This window comes from Martes martes (assembly GCF_963455335.1).
Source record: "Martes martes genome assembly, chromosome: 7".
NCBI lineage: Eukaryota > Metazoa > Chordata > Mammalia > Carnivora > Mustelidae > Martes > Martes martes.
This window is the reverse complement of record NC_137894.1, coordinates 24859715-24881622: the sequence shown is the minus strand read 5'-3', so window position 1 is coordinate 24881622 and position 21908 is coordinate 24859715. Positions and strand designations below refer to the sequence as shown.

Genomic DNA, 21908 nt, shown 5'->3' with positions numbered 1-21908 from the left:
CAGAGTCAGGACTTGAACTTAAGTCAGCCTAACCCTTAAGTCCGTGCTCTTTTCACTACATCATAGTTCCTCAATTCAAAGCAAGGCTTTCTACCGATGAAAATCTAAATGGGGTGTAAGCAATGACAAAGATACCCCTTTCTATTAAGATAAGTGCCAAAAGCACATGTAATAAGGATGCTTATGAGATCTGTATGTGCAGGAAACTTTTAGAAGATTGTTATTTCAGGGAACAGATGATAGATCTTCCATAATTCATGTGAAGAAGTATTTAAAAACAATTGTAATAACTAAATTTAAAAGTTCTGTATTTGCTTGGTAGGAAAAGAATAGTGTTGTTTTTTTTTAAGTGAAGAGATGTGTTTGCCATTTTTAAATGCATTCAGAGTAGTGTTTAAAAACACACATAATAAAGATGTTTATAAAAGTTGTAAAAAATGCCTTTTTCATATAAAAATAGCACAGGCAAATATGTAGTGTGTGAAAGTGACAATGTGGAGTGGTATGCAGTGCATGACTCTGTCCAGTACTTTTACCATGTACAGTGCATTCTATGACCCCTGCAGTGGTCCAAAGGAAGTGCAAAATATTTGCCCGGATGTCTCTATTACAGGCCTTTTGCAAGGTCATCTTGGATAGAATGGCATTCAGGTTTTCTGAGACAGGCAGAATCATGTGGTCCTAGCAGAGCCTGCCTTCTAGTAAACTCTTTCTTGCCTATTGTGGTTTCCATCACAAGAAAATAAGAGAGACTTGCTCTTCTGCCAGAGGCCCAAAGACCAGGGAACTATGCCCTAAAGTGGTCATCAATGTGGGTCTCACAAGAGTTTGCACTATTAGAAGATGGGGGGAATGCAGAGATGAGGGGAAGGCATTGCCTCCCAGCTCACACGTTCATAAAGGAAAATGGATCATCAGATTTGGCACGTTGCCTGAGAGATATGGTCATCCTATACTGCATGGGTTTGCCTCGGCGTGGAACTGGGACCTCCCGCTATGTGATGACAACCACAAGTTCTACCCCGGAAAAAAAGAAAAAAAAATAGCAAGGCTGACCAGAAGGACAAGTCCTTTGGTCCCTGGATGGACTGATGTCGAGCTCTGGGCTCTGCACCCCCTTTCTCCAGTCCTGCAAGGGAAGGCCCAGGAAATTGTCATGTTAGGGTTCCCTTTGAGGTTTCCTGGCCACCTGTCTAATGTCTAAAGCACAACTCTGGGGACAGTTCTGTAAAATGTATCCCTCTGTTTGTTGAAAGACTGTCCTCAACAAATTGTTCAGTACTCTATATGCATCCTCTTCTTGAGGGCCCAACCAGAAATGTTTGTTGTTCTCCATGGAATTATCCTGAGCAGCTGATGATTTTTACCTTTACAACCTATAAGCAGATGCCCCATTGGTGGTAGAAAGTTCTTCAGAATCAAAATTGGTAATGACTTCCAGGCAAGCACCTAAGACTTTCTGGCAGACATTTGGGAACAAATGTTCCCTTGGCTTTTTTGGAATCACCTATTTAAAGAATTCCATCTTAAGAACTGGGTTTATCTTTGAATGTTACTTCAAATGATCTCTGGGGCATGGAAGGGTTTTTACACAAATAAACGCCATCCATGTACCATAATCTTTACGGAGTTACTTTTAGAAGTTGATAACAGTATTTTATTAGACATTTGTCTCAGAGCATCACATGAACCCTAGTTTGTTCTATGCTTTCACATTTCATCTTTTTTATTAGGTCCAAAGTCTGGATAAAAATGTAAAAATCGGGGGCCCAGCTGGCTCCGTCAGTTAAGACTCTGACTCCTGGTTTCGGCTCAGGTCGCGATCTCAGGGTCATTAGATCAGGCTCTGTTGCTGGGTATGGAGACTGCTGAAGAGTCTCTCTCCCTTCCCCTCTTCCTCCCGCCTGCCCCCGCACATTCACGCTCTCTCTTTAAAAAAAATAAAATGTAGGGATGCCTGGGTGGCTCAGTTGGTTAAGCGACTGCCTTCGGCTCAGGTCATGATTCCAGCGTCCTGGGATCGAGTCCCACATCCGGCTCTCTGCTCGGCGGGGAGCCTGCTTCTCCCTCTGCCTCTGCCTGCCACTCTGTCTGTCTGTGCTCTCTCTCTCTCTGACCAATAAATAAATAAAATCTTTAAAAAAAAATGTAGGGTGGCTCAGTGGGCTAAAGCCTCTGCCTTCGGCTCAGGTCATGGTCCCGGGGTCCTGGGATCGAGCCCCGCATTGGGCTCTCTGCTCGGCAGGGAGCCTGCTTCCTCCTCTCTCTCTGCCTGCCTCTCTGCCTACTTGTGATCTCTGTCTGTCAAGTAAATAAATAAAATCTTTTAAAAAATCCTTTAAAAATGTAAAAATATAGTTTTAAAATCTTAAATGTGATTTAAAATCTAAAAATGTGAATTTTTTAGATTCCTTTAAATGATTGGTACCACTTTTAAATGATTGATACCACATTCATAGAAATCTTTGTACCTAAAGCTTAGTCTATATTCTCAATTATGCCCTTAATATGGACGTTACATGGGAATTACCACATCTAAGTATGCCATTATTTTTGTAAGGCTTGACAGGAGTGACCCAAATGCTAAACAGAAAGGCTCTAACACTGACAGGTTGGGGCTGCTGAGACACCAACGGCTGTGTTATTAGTCCTATCACACCATCTTTGCTACATCAATAGGTAAAATGCTGTCAAATTATAGTAATAGTTCTATCACATAAAGTTCATAACCCTTTCAAGTGGAACTATGTACACTTTCCAAATGTATATGACTGAAGGAGAAAACTCATTATCAACTTCGCAAATCATTAGCAGACATCCTCTGCATAAACAAGGAAAAGTTACTGCTGACAAGCTGCTCTGTTTCTTGTCATCTTCCTTCTGGGCATAATATTTGAAAAGAATAAGAAAAAAGCTAGTATATGTCTAGTAATGCTGCGTCCTTCAATTTTCAAGCGTGGTGGATTAAACAAGAAAATTGGTTAGACCTGAATTCAAATTTCTGGTGCTTTTCTCACGAGCTGTGTGACCTTGGGCTGATAACTAAACTTCTCTGAGACCCATTCTCTTTGTTGGTTAATGCAAATGATATCACATAGTGGCCAGGCTGTTTGTGAAGTTGTCAGGTATATAGACACTCTGCTATCCCTTCCCCTTCTAAACAAGGGGCCTATCTAGCCCTGGTCAAGCAATCATGCACCAAGATTAAAGCATCCCACTGTCTTGGGCCTAATTACACTCGCTCAGTGTTAGAAACCAGATGTGAATCAAGGTCAATAATCTGTGAGGACTAGGGGTATTTTTATTCTATGAATAGAACGAAGGCACACAGCAGGCTCACATGGGGTCCCCACATTAATGGCATCCAATCATTCATCCCACCCAACATCTTCTAAGACCTGGGACTCTCCACACCTGCTCTCTGTTCACAAGGCTGAACAAAGTGCCCTTGGATTCACTGCACAGTCTGACTCTCTTTTACAAGAATGATGTAAAAGGACTAATTTTCAACACTTGAGATATTTTGTAGCTTTTCCGCATACTCCTCTCCATGGAGAACAGGCTGCCCCATGGCACTGATGTTCACAATTTATGTTTCCATTCACGGTCAAAACATGTTCAAGATCAATGTAGGGAAAAGAAAAGAGTGAAAAATAGTACAAAATGCTGAGGTGTGTATTATAGGCTCATTTATCAGAATCCTTATTGGGCTGTTATAAGAAAAGTCGAGATCTATTGTCAAATAGGTTTGGGGCACAATATGTCAAAACATTCCTCAGAACATATGTTAGGGCACGAGCCTCAGAAGAGGCAGCATCAGTGTTACTTCCACCATGATTATTTCTTTCAAACATAGTTTATTATAAAGAACTATAAGTTAGGTGGAAAGAGAAATTCCAATAATGTTTATATAAATACATGTTTCTTTTTAAAAATTTAACTTAGATTTAGTGCTTTTTTATTTTTTAATTAAAAAAATCTTTTTTTTGAAAAATACTTAGGCCCACCATGGAAACTGAAAAGCCATAAAGGAGCCTTTCTCGCCAGTCAATGTATTGATTTACTCGAAGGCAATGAATAATTCAGAATTTAAAAATGGCTACTGATCATTTTAAGTTAGAAATACTAAAATTTAACCTCGGCATTGGAATGTTTTCAAAACATGTGAGAAATGGGCTTTTAAAATTCATAGGATGCTCAACTTCAATAAAAATAATTCTCCTTAAAGCTTTTTAAATAAAATTTTGTATAAAATAAATTTTCCCTAACTTACATTATCTACGTGACTGTTCCAAAGACGCTTTCTATCTGGAGCCAACAAGTACCGATAGCAAACACACGGGCCTACGGCAGCTCAGGGAAATAATCCGCATGGACACCAGTACGGACAGGTCAAACGGCAAAAACTATCCCAAACATGCAGGTGCTCACACACACAAAACAATCTCGTACCCGTTAAGGTGTAGGACCCCCCAGGGCAGGACAGGCGGCGGCAAGGACTCTGCGCGGCACCCCCGGCCAGGCACTGCTGGCAGCCCCACCTCCGCCGCTGTGTGCGCGCTGCGTGCGCGCCTGCCCTGGGCGCCGTGCCCTCTCCCCGCAGCGGCAGGTGCTCACCGCATGGTGTAGAGCAGCGTGCCGTCGTCCTCCAGCCTCAGCAGCTTGTTGGGTGTGGTCATGTTGTGCGCGATGGACTTCTTCCCGTTGTGGAAGAATGTGTCTGGGGTCCAGATCTTGCTGGCAAGAAGATTGTTGAGAGGGAGGCGCTGCATGGGCCCTTTGAACCGAAGCCTTTCATCCTTCCAGCTTTGTCGGAAAAACACATCTATGGTATATTCCTAATGCAAAGGAAGGCAACCGGGTGACGTGTCAGGGGAGAAGGCCCTTCGGGGAGCTGTTTCAGTGCCTATTTAGAATGGTCTGGGTGGGGCCATGCCCTGGGACCTACCATTTCTGTGTCGGATACCGGGCCGAAGCTGGTGACGTAGATGTCGGTCCTCACCTGAGTGATTCGTTCTGAAACACAGACACAGGTTCTTGCGTAGGTACGGAGCTCCCACGGATCCGCCCACCACGGCGTCCTTATGTCCTTAGCCTGGGAACCAATCTCACTCTTGGCAATCACAGGGCTTTAATAATGTGTTTGTTGAATTTGGAAAACTTAACAAACACCACAGGAAGCCAAACTGCTCCAAACTACAGCAGGAAAAAAAAAATGCCCATCCTGTAAGGAAAGGGTGTTGGCTTTCATTGTACTTCTTGCCCCGTGAGGATCAGTCATGAACAGAGAAGAAAGAGGTCGTGGCTGTGGCACCTGGGGTGGGCTTTAGTTCTCCTACTCCTTAAGCCTGGAACAGTACTTCCAATCTCACATTGTGTAACCCGCTATCCCACACCAATCATCGTCTTTTAAAAGGGTTACGCAGTTCTGATGAGGGGATTCAGATCTGAAAGAATGTCTGCTCCAGACTACAGCCGTGGGTGGTTTTTGGGAAAGGCTGTATGAGAACGTGTCCACAGTGTAGCTTGGGACAGGACCGCTTGAGAAGGCCCATCTCACCTTATGTTGCATTTTGAATTGTTTAGAAATTTCTATCATGACAGACTATTATATCAGTTACAATTATTGAAATTTATAGAGCAATAAAAGTAGCTAATAATATTGAGGGGAAAAGTGTGTGCTCCCTGGGCATCACCCAGGCCCTGGGGTCATGAATGGGGACCGTTAACAGTACACTACAGTTCACTATAAATACTGCCATGCCATGGGTAGCATTGATGAGTCACAGCTAGGGGGTTGGGGGGTGGCGAGGGGGACCTTTATCTCTGGACATCTCACTGCATGGTAATCATAGATGTGCATGGTGTGTAGTTATGTATGTGCAGGTGTTAGCATGATGTGTGTGCTTTCAATGCCCCCTGAGATGCCGGCCCCAGTAGCCAGCCCCTTTGGCTCTCTGTGGTGTTCTCAGGATCCTGCGCCACAGAAGTGTGCCACATACTGGGTGGAGGAGAGAACACTGTATAGCAGCAACTCACTGGATCGCTACATACTTTGATCCTTGTGGATGTGTTCAAAGAGACAGGGGCTTCTAGACATAAAAGCCCCAGGGGCATAAGTCAGAGGGTGGAGTAAGACGGTGTCAAAGAGGCTTTGTGGACTTTTCCTGCCAAAAATGTAGTGAATGGCAATTCATGCTTTAAGTGAATCTCCCTGTTAAAAATGTAATAATGGAAAAGAACTTTTTCCTCTAAGAATATAGTTGCTAGAGGGTCTCTAACTTACCTAATGGAGCAAGTTCAAATGCACCACATCTCAATCAGCTAGAGCCAAGGGCACTGCACATGCCTGGAGACAGCACATGAGTCTCAGCACAAAATTAAGCTGTTCTAATTGCGCCCTGAAAACATGTTTTGCTCACCACTTATTTTTATCAACTTCCATGGGGTTAAGGTAAATACAATGATTATGGTCCTAGTGAAAAAAATTAAACACAATATATGAAGATATAAAGAGCAATTGCATTAAACAATGGATTGTGGAAAGGATTTGCAAAAAGGATTTGCATCAATATGAGAGTAGGAAGTTGATTATGCATCCTTTCTTAGCATAAGGTAATTTTGGCTTTAGTAACACAGAGGAACTGTTTCCTCCCTAAGTGAATGGATAGATTATCTGAAGAAAAGGGAGTTTGCAGAGAAACCACGTCCCCCAGCTTCTTGTACCTGATGACAACAAAGGATACTGGGAGCCTTTGCAACAACCATCAGTTCAAACTCCTGGCAAGGAAGCTCTTGAACGAATGGTCTGCATCACAGCAGATGTGAGTTTGAGGCCAAGTTTAGTGGGCTGCAGCAGAGGAGAACCTACTCACCTCCAAGGCCAGGCCGCAGTCTATTGTCATAGCCATCCAAAAGCCCATCCAAGATCCTTGTAAATATTGTGATGTTGTCATTGGTCTCATCTTTTACTGAACTGGTTGGCATCTGTGAAAAGCTAGGATTCAAACGTGCATTAAATATTTTTTACAAATTCTTCTCAAAGTACAGAAACCAGAAAACAATATGGTGACTTGCACCTGAGAAACATTTCCTCTACTAATTTAGGCTATTGTTTTTCACAGACAAGCCTTAATTCTGGAATTTCCATAGAGTATGCTGGTTCTGGGCTGGTCATCCATCAACAGAACATGATGCTCGAAAACATCTTTGCCTGATTCTGAGGCACAGTTTCTATTAGGATTATAGCCATTTTTAAAACTTAGACTAGCAGTGCCTAATCCACTCTTAGGAGAGTTCAGATGTTTGGTTTAAACTCAGAAAAACGGAGTCTTCATATTGTTAATGAATCACCTGTAATGAGCAGTGGAGTGTGGAAAAGATGTTCAAAATGATGCAGTTCGAAAGACTGGTGGGCCCAAATTTCACTGCAACCCTAACTGGGAGCATTTGTGCCATGAGCAGTATGCCAGAGTTAGAGCATATGGTGACAGAAACAATCAAGTTTGTGAAATTCCTCTGGGCTTCCTCACTCATCGGCACTGCTTGTTGCTGGCACATTCAGCTCCAGCCAAGGCACATGACCCAGGGGACATGAATTGTAAAGATTGGACTGAAAACCCTTATCAGGGTTTACTCAGCATCACCTCAGATCAGGGACTCAGGGAGCACAGTATTCTGAATGACCCAGCATATCAGACTTATAGCAAAACCCCAAGAAGAGTAGGCTGAACCTTCAAAGAAAAACCTAGAACAGTCCTGGATTGTCCAGTGCATTTATCCAGGTTCCAAACATTTGTGTAGATGATCTGGAACAGATGGAAATGAGAAACTGCCTCAAGCAGACGTGGGCAAACTGAGGAAATTATTTGGGAAGGAAAGAAAACCCTAAGTCTAGAAGAAGGTAATACACCTCAGGAACATGGATCCCACCACAGGTTTCTATGGCTGCTTTCAAATGTTGCAAAAAAGCAAGATGTTTGGAATTACCAAGACTTCAACCTACACATATAGCTTGGCTTCAGGTAGAACTTATGCCGCTGAAAGCCAGCTGTAGGTCCCAGGGAGTTAGCACTCTGGGCACTTGGGAGAAGAACAGGAGATCCCTGGGATTTCCCTGAAGTGTCTCTTACGGTGCCCCAGCTCTACTAATGGCGATTTCTTTGCCATAAATTCTCTGAAATGAGAGTAAGACCAACCATCAGCAGTTGGATGTTGAGGGCAGAATCGATGTATGCTTGCCCCACCCAGTTCTTGAAACTCAGTCATTTGTATTGATTGCATCTAAACAGATCAATTCTTTACTGCTTTAAGGCTATTCCCTTTTGAATGAGAGAGTATAAAGTTCTTTTGATCTAATTTTCACATCACCATTAAGCATTCAGTTGAAACTCTAACAAGCTAAAATTCAGTCCTGTTCATATGCAGCCCACAGACTTTTTTTTTTTTCTCTGTGATTTAGTGTTTGAAAATATCAAATTCCCTTCCTCTTACATCCACTGTAGTTTCACACTTGAGAATGATGAAACCTTCAACCTCACAGACCTAATACCAGGACAAGAGGCCTTACCACTGTCCCCGGGGTTTGTGAGAGAAAGAAACAGTGACACTTTGTACTTGCCCAATTGAGTAAACTGCTCAAACTAAATCTGGCCTCACTGTCCACTTCTTATGGTGGTCATAACTCTTACCAACAAGTTTGGTTATTTAATTCTAGGCCATGTCTAACTGTCTGGGTTGGGGAAGGGTGCTTCACTGGCTCTTTAACTTAGCTTGGAGGGGACAGCATACACACTAGCAGAGAAAGCAGATCACTTCCTTGTGCAACCTAAAAAAAAAAAAAAAACTTGCAGAAACAGTAGGATGGCAGTTAGCAGGGGCTAGGGGTGGGGAATTCTGGGGATGCTGGTCAAAGAACACGAACTTGTAACCAGAAGATGAGTAAGTTCTGGAGATCTAATGCACAGTATAGTGATTATAGTCAGTTACTATATTATAAACTTCAAAACTGCCAAAAGATTCTCTCTTAAATGTTCTAACCACAAAAAAGAAATGATTTTTTAAATTTTTTCATTAGACAGAGAGAGCACAAGCTAGGGGAGCAGCAGGCAGAGGGAGAGGGAGAAGCAGGCTCCCTGCCCAGAAGGGAGCCCTATGCAGGGCTTGATCCTAGGACCCTAAGATCATGACCCAAGCTGAAGGCAGACATTTAACTGACTGAGCCACCCAGGAGCCTCAGAAGAAATGATAATTATGAGAAATGATGGAGGTGTTCGCTAAGGCTACAGTGGTAATCATATTGCAATTTATACATGTATCAAATCAACACATCATATGATCAGTTATATCTCAATTTTTAATTAAAAAATAAAAATATCACTATGAATCAGAAAAAGAGAAAAGAAAAAGTATATCAATGTTTCAAGTATGTTTTTCTAAGCTATTTATTATCTGTTGTGAAGTGTTCTTAAATTACATTTGATCTGAACAGCCCTGGCTATTAGGAGACAAACCTTGACTACATCACTGACCAATCCAAGATGTTGCAGACACTGCACTTAGAGGGGTCATCTCCATGACCGCTGCCTCCCTTGGCCCTCTGGTGCTCTGTGTGTTTCACTATAGTTCCAAAGAAACACCATCTCACCTGGCCCTGAAACCTATTTCACAAATACCCAAATCATTGCCAACAGCAGTGCAATGAATGCAAGGCTTAAGCATTTCAAATCTCACCTTTCATTTACTGATCAATTTCAGTGTTGGCCTTGTTCTGCTATAACTGCTTCTTGTAATTATTTAAAGGCCTCTTTACAATAGATGCCATGGCTGGAGATTTGCTGTGACTTCTCTGTTTTTACAGAAGTTAGGACCTAGCTGGTAGGAAACATTCTAAAAGAATCTCTGAAAATGCTTGTCAGGGCAAGAGTTGAGGTTTTCTCTCAGGAACAACCAGGAAGCCTTCTGAGGTCGCAGATTATCCTCAAAAATGGTCAATTTGCAGCGTGTGGTAATGAAATGCAACATTTCCACAACCATGGAGAGGAAGGTCCTCCCCATCTCATAGAACACATGTGATATGCCTGCACACAGGAGAATCTCACAGATCTTTGGCAAACTTAGGTATGCCTCTCTCGAGGTGCATAGTCTGTGAGGACTGCTCCTAAGGTATAAAGTAACTTCAGCTTGCTTTGTTCCATTTTGGTTAGTTGAAACCACATGAAAAACAAAATAATACAAAAACGCTATGCCTTCAGCGAGCAGTAACACACGGTTACATCTATGAGGCCTCCAGATGGAAACATAATATGCCCTCATCTCTTTGACCGCTCACTCCACTTAGGGTCAGACAGCAGGCTTGAGATTGCCGGCATTCCAATTCAGTTTTTCTTAATTGTATTGACTACAACCAAGGATCTCTGCTGATCCTTAGGTCAACTGTGAGTACACAATTGCTTCAAGGAGAAGCTAAAGGCTCAGTTCTGTGGGGGTAGATCTTTATGAGCTGAGGCCAGATCCCCATTATTACTGACAATAGCCTTGGACATATAAGAAATATTTGAAAAGTTTGGTGGCTGACCCTTCGTTATTAATCTTAATTAACTAGGTTTTCTTAAAATATAAACTGTTTCCTTATATTTAGTGCATTTTGTCTACAAAAACATGTCATATCTAGTCCATGTGAATAGTTCCAACACTGCCAGATTATTGATGTTCTAGAAGGGAATCATAAAGGAAATGTAGGGAATGCCTGGGTGGCTCAGTCAGTTAAGCATCTGCCTTCAGCTCAGGTCATGATCCTGGAGTCCTGGGATCCAGCCCGGTGTCAGGGCTTCCTGTTCAGTAAGTAGTCTGCTTCTCTCTCTGCCCCTCACCCCACTCGTGTGTGCGCTCTCTCTCTCTTTCAAACAAATAAATAAAATATTTAAAAAATAAAATAAAATAATACAATAAAGGAAATATAGAACCAACCATTCTTCTTAAAACATCATGAGATTTCCTTGCTCAAATATTGGTCCGCACAAAATACACAAGGTCTTCATCACTAAACTTAAACTCTTTTACAATGACTTTAAAATTTGAAGAAAGTTTGAAAAATAAGGAAATAAGGCCACTGAGCCCCATATCCTAAGCTAAGAAAGGAAGGTGGTGGCTGTGAAATGCACAGGGACATGGGTGTGCAGTAGGACAGCAGAATGAAGCTCAGAGGTGTGGACGGGCTTCTCAAAAAGATATGCAATGGAACTCCATCCAACTTGAAGTTCTGGGCCATTCAGGGACTTCTGATGAAGTCAGAATGAGAACCTCAAGAAATCTGGTCCACAAATGGATTTAACAGAATGTTTAAGAAAAAGAAATATGAGCGTCTTCAGAAAGAGTAAACTCTTGGCTGTTGTGTAAATTTCCCACCCCTCCTTGTTGTCTTACTGACTTCTTCAGGGTGTTTGATTCTGGACTCCTGCATTAACTTCTTTCTGATTTCTAGGCCCTAGAGATGTGGCTTTAATCGGTCCAGGAGAAACAAGGACCAGTATTTTTTTTTTAAGGTCCCCAAGTGATGCTCGTGTGCAGCCCTGGTGGCTCCAGGCCTATCTAGACTAGAAGTGGAAAGGCTGCTCTTTAAGCCAACAGCCAGAGTGATTCTACATGACATCAGAGAGCTTCTCTCCCCCTTTATGTCTTCAAGAGGCTATATTATTGGGCTCAGTGTTTATTCCACCAGCTCAGCTCAACAATGTATTTTGGAGGGTCAACCACTTATTTATCTTGTACTGTGCTGAGTACTGGGTATATGAAGATGACAAAGATAGTATTCCCAACCGGCAGGACACAGCTGTGTTCTAAAAGAATCGGTCATATTCAGAATATTTCAACAGAACGTGGTAAGTGTAGGGATCTATAGGATGCACAAGACATTCTAGGAACCTAAAGGAAAGAGACGGAGCTCTGTCCAGGGCTACCAGAAAGGAGAACTGACCTGCTCTCAAGTCAAAGAAGGGGATGATGAAGGGGTTGTGAGCAGTGGACTTGGGAAAGAAAACAATGATGCTTGTAGAGCTAAGAACAATCTTTGGTGAGTAAAGTAATGCATGCTAGTGGAGAGACAGCACACATTAAACCATAAAGGACTTCACATGCCGTGCTGCACTCCTAGAGTCAGTCCTGAAGGCCGTGGGAGCTTTAAAGCATTTAAACAGGTGCACTTTATTTCCCTCTCACCCTTGGACACTTTGTGGATGATGGATTTGGCAAGGGCAAAGCTAGAGGCATAGAGGCCAGTTACTCAGGCCATGTCAGTGGTGACAGAGGCAGCAAGGTTTCTGAGGGCGGATATAAGGAAGAGTCTGAGTACAGCAGGAAAGGGAATCCCAAGCAAGCTACCCCCCAAATTAGCCAGTTATCACACAGAGTTAACCCTGCAGTAGAATCCACACATTACTCTGAAAGGGGAATTGTATTATTAGTTCAATCTCAGAGTAAGTTTCTTTTTGAGGAACTGTGAAGGATTTTCCTCTAACACAACTTAATCTATTTATCTACTGGTATTATAATTTCTAATGATAATAATGATAGTAATAAGAATATGCTGCAGATTCCAGCTTTAAAGGTATTTCATCAGGTGATGCCTGAGGGTGTCTTATTTTGGTACTTAAAAGAGTACAGGGTCAACAGTTATGTCATCATTTCTGGGGTTTAGAAAAATCTGTTGAGAACTGTTCCACAAATGTTGCTACTGAAGGCAAGGTGTGACACATTTCTTTGTGATGTTATCTCTGCTTATGTTGATAACCATTTTTGATTTACATAAAATGGGATCAATAATGGGAATGAACTTACTTTGGGAACTGAACTAGATTGCTTTTAAGTGGCAGCTTCTCCGTCTTCTTAAATTGCATTTCTGCATTTTTTTTTCTCCAGTATTCAATTACTTCTGAGAAATAGATCTTCAGATTATTTGCTTGTCACTTTCACCTTATTAAATAAATACCTCTAAGTGGCACCATTTTGTGAAGTTTTCCTGAAATTTCCATTGCGCGCCACGTTAACCATTTCAAAAACTACGTAAAAGAAAATAACAAACATGGTAGACACTAGCTAGACAATGAAAGGCAATTCCAAGTTTCGAAATAAGAGTCATCCCCTCTTGAACCATGGACTTGAAATATGTCTCACGTGCACAAAGTCATGGCCGTGAAATTATGCCAGAACTCTGAGCTTGCTCCCACTGCCATTGGTTTCACCCTCTACTCCTGCCTATCAGGTCCCTACACAGTGCTCTTGCCTACCCCTGCTTGCACCGTTCATGTAGCCTCTACTCTTATCCCTATCACTACAGCCCAGGTCAGAATCCTATAGCCTACAAGGTAAAACACAGGTCTCCCTTCTTGCAGGCCACACTCCCTTCATCTAATCCTACCCACATTTCCCTAGACTCTCCCCAATCACAGTGGATGTCCTATATGTGTGATTATGCTGCACATAAACCATCCTGGTGTTGATCTCAGTTTTCTCTCCCTTCCCAATCATTCCCATCAGTAATTACATCTGCTGCAACATAACAGGTCTTTAAAACATCTCTCATTCACCTCATATTCCTTCTAGTTATTGTTCCATTCTTTGCCCCCCTTCTCAAAACTCACTTAAGAGTTATCTACACTAGAGGGGCACCTGGGTGGCTCAGTGGGTTAAAGCCTCTGCCTTTGGCTCAGGTCATGATCTCAGGATCCTGGGATCGAGCCCCGCATCAGGCTCTCTGCTCAGCAGGGAGCCTGTTTCCTCCTCTCTCTCTCCCTGCCTCTCTGCCTACTTGTGATCTCTGTCTGTCAAATAAATTAAAAAAAAAAAAAAAAGAGTTGTCTACACTAGAAACCTCTGCTGCCTCTCCTCCCTTCTCTTAGACCCACTCCAGTCTGGCTTTTGCTGTGTGCATCCCAATGAAGCCTCTCTTCTGGAGGCTACTGAACACTGTCAAATCCAACGATCAAGTCTCAGTCCTCACCGGACCATGTCTCCCTTCTCACAACACTTCCTCCACCTGGCCTGGGGATGCTGCCCTCTTTGTTCTTCCTATCTTCCCTGGCCTCCTCCTCTTGCTTACCCTCCCCCCCCCTTACCTTCCTAAACTTAGAGCACAGTCTAGGTAACTTTACTCGGTTTACAGTCAATCCTAAATGATCTCATCCAGTCTAGTGGCTTTAAATATCCACCATAGATGAAAGACTTGCAATTCATGTTCCCAGGCCCAGGCTTTTTCTGACCTCTGGACTTTTATGTCCAACAGCCTGTCTGGACCCTTGGATATCTAACAGGGCTTAACACATCTATAGCTGCACTCAGGATTTTGCTAAAACTTTTTCTCCTGCTGTCTTCTCCAGCTCAATAGTAGGCAATTGAACGTGTCATGTTCTTAGGTCAAATACCTGGGGGTAAGGGGTATCATCCTTGACTCCTTTCTTTCATCAACCCATCACCAAATCATTCCTCCCCTGTGCAGCTGTATTCTTCTCTCAACTGCCATCTCTGCTCCTTTCTCTGTTAACCACCCCCACCCCAGATTCTATTCTATCCTCCACTCAGCAGCCAGAGCAACCTTTAAACTTTAAGTCACATTATTGTCACATCTCAATTGGGTCATACTTCACTCCTACTTAAAACCCCTCAAAGACCCTCTATGACCTATAACAGCCAACTGCTCTTCTTGGTACTACCTAGCATGTCCTACAAGGTTTTTCATGATATGACCCTCTCCTCTCCCCACTGCCTCTCTGATTAAGCCTCCTACCTATTCCCCCCTTCCTTATACTGCTTCCATTGGGTTAGCCTTCTCTACATAGCACTGCCCATGTCCTCACTTCCTTCAGATGTTTGCTAAGGCATCTGTCTCTAGCACACTCACTGTCTCTTACTCTGTTTCTTCATAGCAATTGTGTCCCAATTGAATGTATTTGTTCACAGCACAGGAGAATGCACCCTCCCTGAAGGCAGGCCATCTCTGCCCACTGCAGGATCTCAGCACCTAGAACAGTGCCTGGCACATTGATGCAGCAGTAAGGCATTGTTCTCTGTGATGCTCACACCCTAATCCCAGACTGTGACTGTGGATGTGCTACTTTACATGGCAAGGGAGACTCTGCAGACATGATTAAGGTTATTGACTTTGCCATGCTCTGGCCCTAGGCCCAGCACCATGCTTGCCCTGTAGGTCTTAGTAAACCTTGGGTGCCTCCTGGTCCCAACATCTAAAAAGATAGCTAGCCTATACTCAGCACACCCTCCCTACCTGGCCTTGTTTCAGCATTTAGCATACATTCAGCAACGTATCCTCCATATCAACCCTGTGACGTGGGATCCATTAATAACTCCACTTTGAGATTAGGAAACTGAGTTGCAGGCAGGTTTAGAAATTCCTCTGCAGCCACACAGCAAGTGTGCAGCAACAGAGATCAGAGGTACCTGACTGCTCTCTGTCAAAGTGATACCTAACACTATTATATACTTGACAGGGGTCCTAAAACAGGAGCCAATTCGATTGTAGAGTAATGGCTCAATTTTTTTTGTTTGTTTGTTAAAATTGAAAATGATCTGGTTCTGGATATAATATATTTTTAGGTTTGCTTTTTGATCTTGAAATGAATTGTTAAATAAATACAAATGAAACAGAGTATTCAATGAACCACTGAAGCCTGTTTCCTGGCATATCTTTCTTTTCCTCACATGATCACTTCTCTATAATATTTTATTTCATAGGAGATATTTTGTGTTTGATTTTACATGAGCAGTGGTAGACACACTATCTTTAGAACAGTGTTATTTGAGTTCTAGATTAGGATATTCTTTAGTTTCCAATGTATAGATTTCCACCCCTGTTCTTTCCCTTTAGACTGCAATCAACATATCAGGACATTTTGGAGAAAGTCCCACAATGGAGAGGACTGGCCAAGGTCCTGATCCCTGATATGGATCCTGATTCTGCCACTTTCCCATGAAATTTAGACACAGTTCCCTGTGCTTGTCAGCCTGAACTCTTTTCATCTACAAAAGAAGTGTTTTTTTTTTTTTTTTGTAGTAGAAAACTAAATAGCACATTTTTTGAAATGGCCTTCTAGAAATGAAGGAGATATATCCATATAAACACTGTTAATTACTGTTGCTAACAACAGAGTTATAAGATTTCTTTTTACTTTTGGTTCTAATATTTTCCTCTGAAATTTCACACCAGTTAAAATATGCATGTTATGCAATTGCACCTTTGTAAAAATCCAAAAGCCCACAATCTCCTTCTCCCCTTGAACCCAGCCAGTGACTCATCTTGGAGCTGATCGCCAGACCGGGTCGGCTGGGTCGGTGCTGGCCGACTGTCCTTCTAAGCTTTACTTAGCTCACTGCCTGTTGGCATGACGAACATGCTAAAAGTTTGCTCTCTGAAACACATGATTGGAAAGTATTTTCTTCTGGTACCTTAAAAAAAAAATGTTGGGTATTACTCTGTAGCAAAGTCCTAGTCACCTAAAATTTTTGCTAGGCACAAGAACTACCCTTCTGATCTCTGGCTATCCCTGGGGCCTCCACTTGGATATCCCACCACCTGCAAGTGTCCTAACTGCTTAGGTGATGCTTCCATGTGTTTTTATAATTGTTACAATGACTGTTTGTCCTGTGCCTCATGAACCTGCAGCTACAGTGCAGAAAGAACTTGCCATCTGGGGATTCATAAGAGAAAACATGCCATTTAAAAAGACATTGTGAGTACTTGAATGATTCAGAGAGAATGTACTTTCTGCTCCAGTTAAAAGAAAAGAACTGTCCTTGAGAATGTGTATGAGAAAGCTCTCTTCATGAAATCAAAGGTCCAGGTTAGCATACTTAGGTAGACAGATAAAGAATAACTTTGTTCATGTTCATAAGTTACTTCTACAAGAATCTCCTTTTAATTGCAAATGATAAAACATGGCTTCTAAAGTATATTTAAATTGTCGTTCCCATGTAATAAAATGCTAATGCAATTTTTGTTTTCCAATAGATAAACCCCTAAAATATATTTAATACAAATAAATGAATGAAAATAAATTTTACCTTATTATTAAGTTGATAATCCTCAAATTTATCTTATAATTATTGCTGGTCTGTCAAGTCCGATAAACTGATTTTTCAAATGATAATAAATTAATTCCAGTTTAAATTTAATATTATGTATTTGGACATTACATTGAGTCAAATATCGTTTCTGTGCTAGTTTTTTGATACTATGTTCTTCTGATTACTGGTCTTGTTAAAATAATTACAATGCTTCAAATAATACCATGTCTCTGAACGTGACATAGCATAAGGCTGACAGTCAAATAAGGCCTCTGTCCCATTATATGTTTGACTCATTCTCTGTTATATAACTTAAAACTAATAAAAGAATTATAAAGGCTATTGAAAATGAGCTGCTGGTGACTCTGATCAAATCAGGAGAAGCAAAAGAAAGAATACTCGTATATTTTCAAAGCAGTTTCACATTAATTACCTTACATAATCACCAAATATGTTTTAGTTATCGCATTTATAAATTTTCTGATTGCCAAATCCACATACTTGTCACAAACACTAAGTATATGCACAAAAGCTCACATTTGCCTTTTTTCCTTTTGTTCCCTGACTGGTCTTCTGTAACCCTCTTTGCTCTCCACCAGTTGTCTGGTTTCTTTTATACATTTGCAGAAGTCAGTATTTCTCTTGTCCCGAAATGTTCAAATTTAGGGCCTTACATGCTGCCCCTTTCATCTTTCTCTGAAACCTAATCAAACAAATTCGTTCTTTAGGGGGAAAAGACAGAGCCTACCATCACTCTTTTTCTCCCCCTAATCTCAGAACAGAAAACTCTCTCTACCCCAATGCAGAGAATGCCTTCCAGAATTACATTCCCCTCCTCTATAGATTGGTCTGACTCAGACCAGCCCAGCAAGCTCCGTGTAGCCAGGGACCACCAGGGCTGAATCACGGAGGAGTGCTAAGTAAGAAATCTTGGCTTCCTGGCTGGATTAGCTCTCCCTCCCTCTCACCTTCCCAGACTGTAAGACTAGCCTAATAGTGTTTAGCTCATAAGGTTCCTCCTAGGATTTACCTAAGGCAGATAACATAACAATAGGTGTTCCATATTGCATAGCTATTATTTTGTCAAGATTTTAAGTCAAATGAGTGCTATGAAACTTTCTTTGCAATTTAACAAAGTTAATTCCTAAGTACATTTAAAGTATAAGCAAGTGAGAGGAGCCTTGTATAAGAAGGCTCCTGTATAAGAAGGAAAATCAATAGAAACTTATGCTCCCAGATGTTAAAATGGCTTTTGTGGTTGGCCAGGGTTTTTGAAACCCACCTTTTCACTTTACTGGAGACCCTACTTCACTGAATGCAACTGGACACACAGGGTCACAAGTTAAAAGCACGGAGGGAGCCTGATATAAAAATCAACTTATAGAAATATCTTCTAATAGAAATGGTCTCAAATATTTAAAACAGTCAAAGCCAAATGTGTTCACTATAGGAAAATTTATACAGCATAATCAGAAAGAATGTAAACACCCCAAATTAGAGAAGTAGCAGATGATGAAGCATTCATGCAGTGTAATAATATTCATCCATTTTTAAATCATATATTTTAAAGAAACTGTAATAACAAAAAAAGCATGAAAAAAGCACAGTACAAAACTGAAGGTGCAATATCATCCCAACTGTATAAAAATACGCATAGAGGCAAATGAAAGAAGACACCAAAATATAAAAGATGATTGTTTCTGTATGGTGGAGTTAAGGACATTTTCTTTTTTTATGTGATATTCTGTGTCTCACAGATTTTCTGCAGTTAGTAGGCATTGTTTTAGGATGGACTGCTGAGCATATAACTAAAATTTAAAACTTCTCTCATGGCTAATTCTATAGGGAGGTTGAAGTATCCTATACCACTTGTACAGTATTAGCTTCTGGAAACTAGCAATTATCTCTCTATTTTGAAGTTGACCTCCGAAAGCCACCAGATTAAATAAGAAAGCGTAGCTGCGTCTAATGGCTAGCCTCCATATATGCACATTACTTCATACTTCAGACTAACAGCCACCAGGGAGTGTAGAAACTTCATGCCTACAGAATGCAAATTCACGATAATAGATTGGACCAAAATCTTAAAAAGAAAATGTTTCCAATCCTAGCATACTCCTCACCTCTGAAATATTGCTAAATACGTGCGGTATGTCAGTAAACACACTACCTACCTCATGTATTAACTTGGAAATGTGAATACTATGTATGAGTTCACTTACAAGGTTTTCATCAGGAGAACACCCGGAATACCATAGTTTATAGGATTTGACAGCTGGGAGAGACTTTGGAAAGGAAAAGTTTCATTGAACAGATAAGGAAACTGAAGACAGGATTGGGGAGGTGTCAAGTCAACACGATCAGCAAGGCAAGAATAACAACGAATACTCTGTCCCAAGGGAATACTCCGGCTGCGCATGTCAGCATGCTCAGGCTGCCACCCTGACAGTGCTGAGGGATGGGCATGCCCCTGGCTGACCTGGATTACAGTCCCAGTGTGGGCATTTACCAGCCATGGCAACTGGGAATGGTCATAGTTTCTCTCCTCTATAGAGACCTGGAAAGGTCAGAAGAGCAGAAAACAACCACAGGACAGAGAATGTTATGTACCTGGGAGGGTCCTCCCTACTGGCCAGAGAGAAGGTGTCTCTGGGTGGTAAGAGAGCTGCTGTGTGCTCAAGATCCCTCCATGATTTACGTGAGTGCGGACTACACTGTGGAACTTTTGGAACTAATTTTTACGGAACAAGTGCTTGACAACTTTTGTCATGAAATTTAATTTCTTAATTATACTCCATCAATTTCAAGTTATACTCCTTTTGATTAGCCAGAACAATTTTGGGGAGGTCGGAGGAGAGGAGGAAGATCAGCACCTCTAAGAACACTTGCCTGGAATGTTGGTTATGCCTAGTTTGATGGAAACAAAACAAAACAAAACAAAAAGATTATAATCAGTACGCTAATACTAAAGGTCAATGTGAAAGAGCTTCGAGGAATCAATAATGACTGACGGCCAGGTGTGTCTTGCAGATCTTCGGACACGTGTAGTTTCTAGTATCTGCACCCACATTCAGGTGGCCACTGTTCAAGGCCTTTGCCTCAGGCCAGGACCACTGTTAAGTCCTTGTCAATGCCACACAGTGTGGATTTGGCTGTCGAGGCAATTGCTTTGCATAATGGAACCAAGGAAGGCAACCAAAACACTGACAGTCAGTAAGTGTCCTTCATGCACGAGAACTTAGAAATCTTGTTTTAACCTGAGTAGGAGAAAACACAGCTGACTCCTCTGAAACCACCTCTGCTTCCATTTCTGAAAACATAATCTGTGGCACAGCCCTGCTCAAAACAAGAGTGTGGGGTAGGGTGAGGACTCTATTTACCACAAACGGAAGGGCACGGGACTGCAAAGACGGAAGTGAGGGTTTGCTGATGTACTAGTCACCAAAGTTTCTTAACGGCACTTGTGCACCAAACCCATAAAAGAAAAGCATAGACGGTAACTCACCCAAAGTGACTGGCTAAGTTCATGGAAATACAAAAGAGAAGGAGGTTTTTTATCATGATAAAGCTAGAAAACATTCCATTGTCCATTCCCAATAAGAATAATAGTTGAAGCAGATGAATTTTGAAGAATAACTGTTCCTTTCTCCAACTTGATCTTGAAGCTGAAAGGTACACAAAGGGAGAAAGCATATAACATGAATGTTTGTGTGTGTGTGTGTGTGTGTCTGTGTGTCACAGTTCCTGAAATCAAATCATACTGCCAGCAGCACAATTTACAAAGAGAAAGGAACCTGGCCGTCCTTCACCAACACAGCTCCACTGTGTTATCTGTGTCTACTAGGCAGTAAGTTGGGGCATGAAAAGGAGTTACAATAGGGCTTAATTTCCGCTTTTAGTCAGAGTGCAGACTCATTCTAATTTATTTCTTACACATTTCAAATACTTTGTTTTATTTTTCAACATATTATCAAATGACCCATTAGTCCTATTATTAGAATACATGTTTGAAGTTATCTGATTGTGGGGTTTTTTTTTTTTTTTTGCATCTGTCAAATCCACAAGTGGAATCATTTTACCTTTCTGAAATATTTGCCACGCGTTCAAAGCCAGCAAGCTACTCCTTGTTCTGCAAGGTGCTGAGAGAAAGTATGTGGAAAGAGGGGAAAAAAGGCACATTTAAGACACAAATCTACAGGATCACGATAATATAAGATCTGCTTATAAAAGAAGGTTGCCACTTTCTCAGCATTCTGTCCCCATAACTAAATAACTTCATCACGGCATTTGGGGAAGTCTCTCATCTCTGGGCTGGGCCCTAATTAATGCATTTGAAGTCCAGGCAGGCACAGTCCCTGGGCTCTGCAACTAACCTTAGCGAAGGCACATATTTCTCGATATGCGCATAACGCAAATAGGTGCACACTAAAGAGGAACACCGCGTGTTCAGAAGGAACATTTTCCCAAGGAGACCCCTGGCGAGCTCCGGAATTGGGAAACATACAACAGGTACTTCCACCTCAGAAGCTGAAGCCCTCCTGTCAAGAAGGGCAGGGTGCCATGCGGTGGTCGCCTGGGCGCGTCCTGGGGCTTGTCGCCTGACCCGGGCCGTACTCCGGGCGGCGAGCACTCGGCGCTGCATGCGGGAAGCCGGGGCGGCGCCTCCCGCCGCCCTCAGCCCTGAGCCGGGACCCCCAAAGAGAGGCTCCGCTCCCACGGCCCCCAGACCACCGCGGGGGCTTGCGGGCGCAGGTGGGCGCGGGGGCGGCATTGCGGAGCCGCAGCCCAGCCAACCTGGCGCCGGCGGCCGGGCAGCGTCGGCCTCCCGCCCTGTC

General features: G+C 42.2%; 1 protein-coding gene across 1 annotated transcript in view; it reads right to left on the bottom strand.

Annotated features, from left to right (window-relative positions):
* GABRA5 (gamma-aminobutyric acid type A receptor subunit alpha5) overlaps positions 1-20731 on the bottom strand; it is an 83309-nt gene extending 62578 nt beyond the window's left edge. The window contains exons 1-4 of the mRNA XM_080808836.1: positions 20579-20731; positions 6876-6997; positions 4949-5016; positions 4618-4838 (exon numbers count right to left, since the gene is read on the bottom strand). Coding sequence (XP_080664962.1) covers positions 4618-4838; positions 4949-5016; positions 6876-6997; positions 20579-20664 — 497 coding nt within the window. The 5' untranslated portion in view covers positions 20665-20731. The remainder of the gene's footprint in view (positions 1-4617; positions 4839-4948; positions 5017-6875; positions 6998-20578) is intronic.
* Between the last annotated feature and the right edge of the window lie 1177 nt (positions 20732-21908).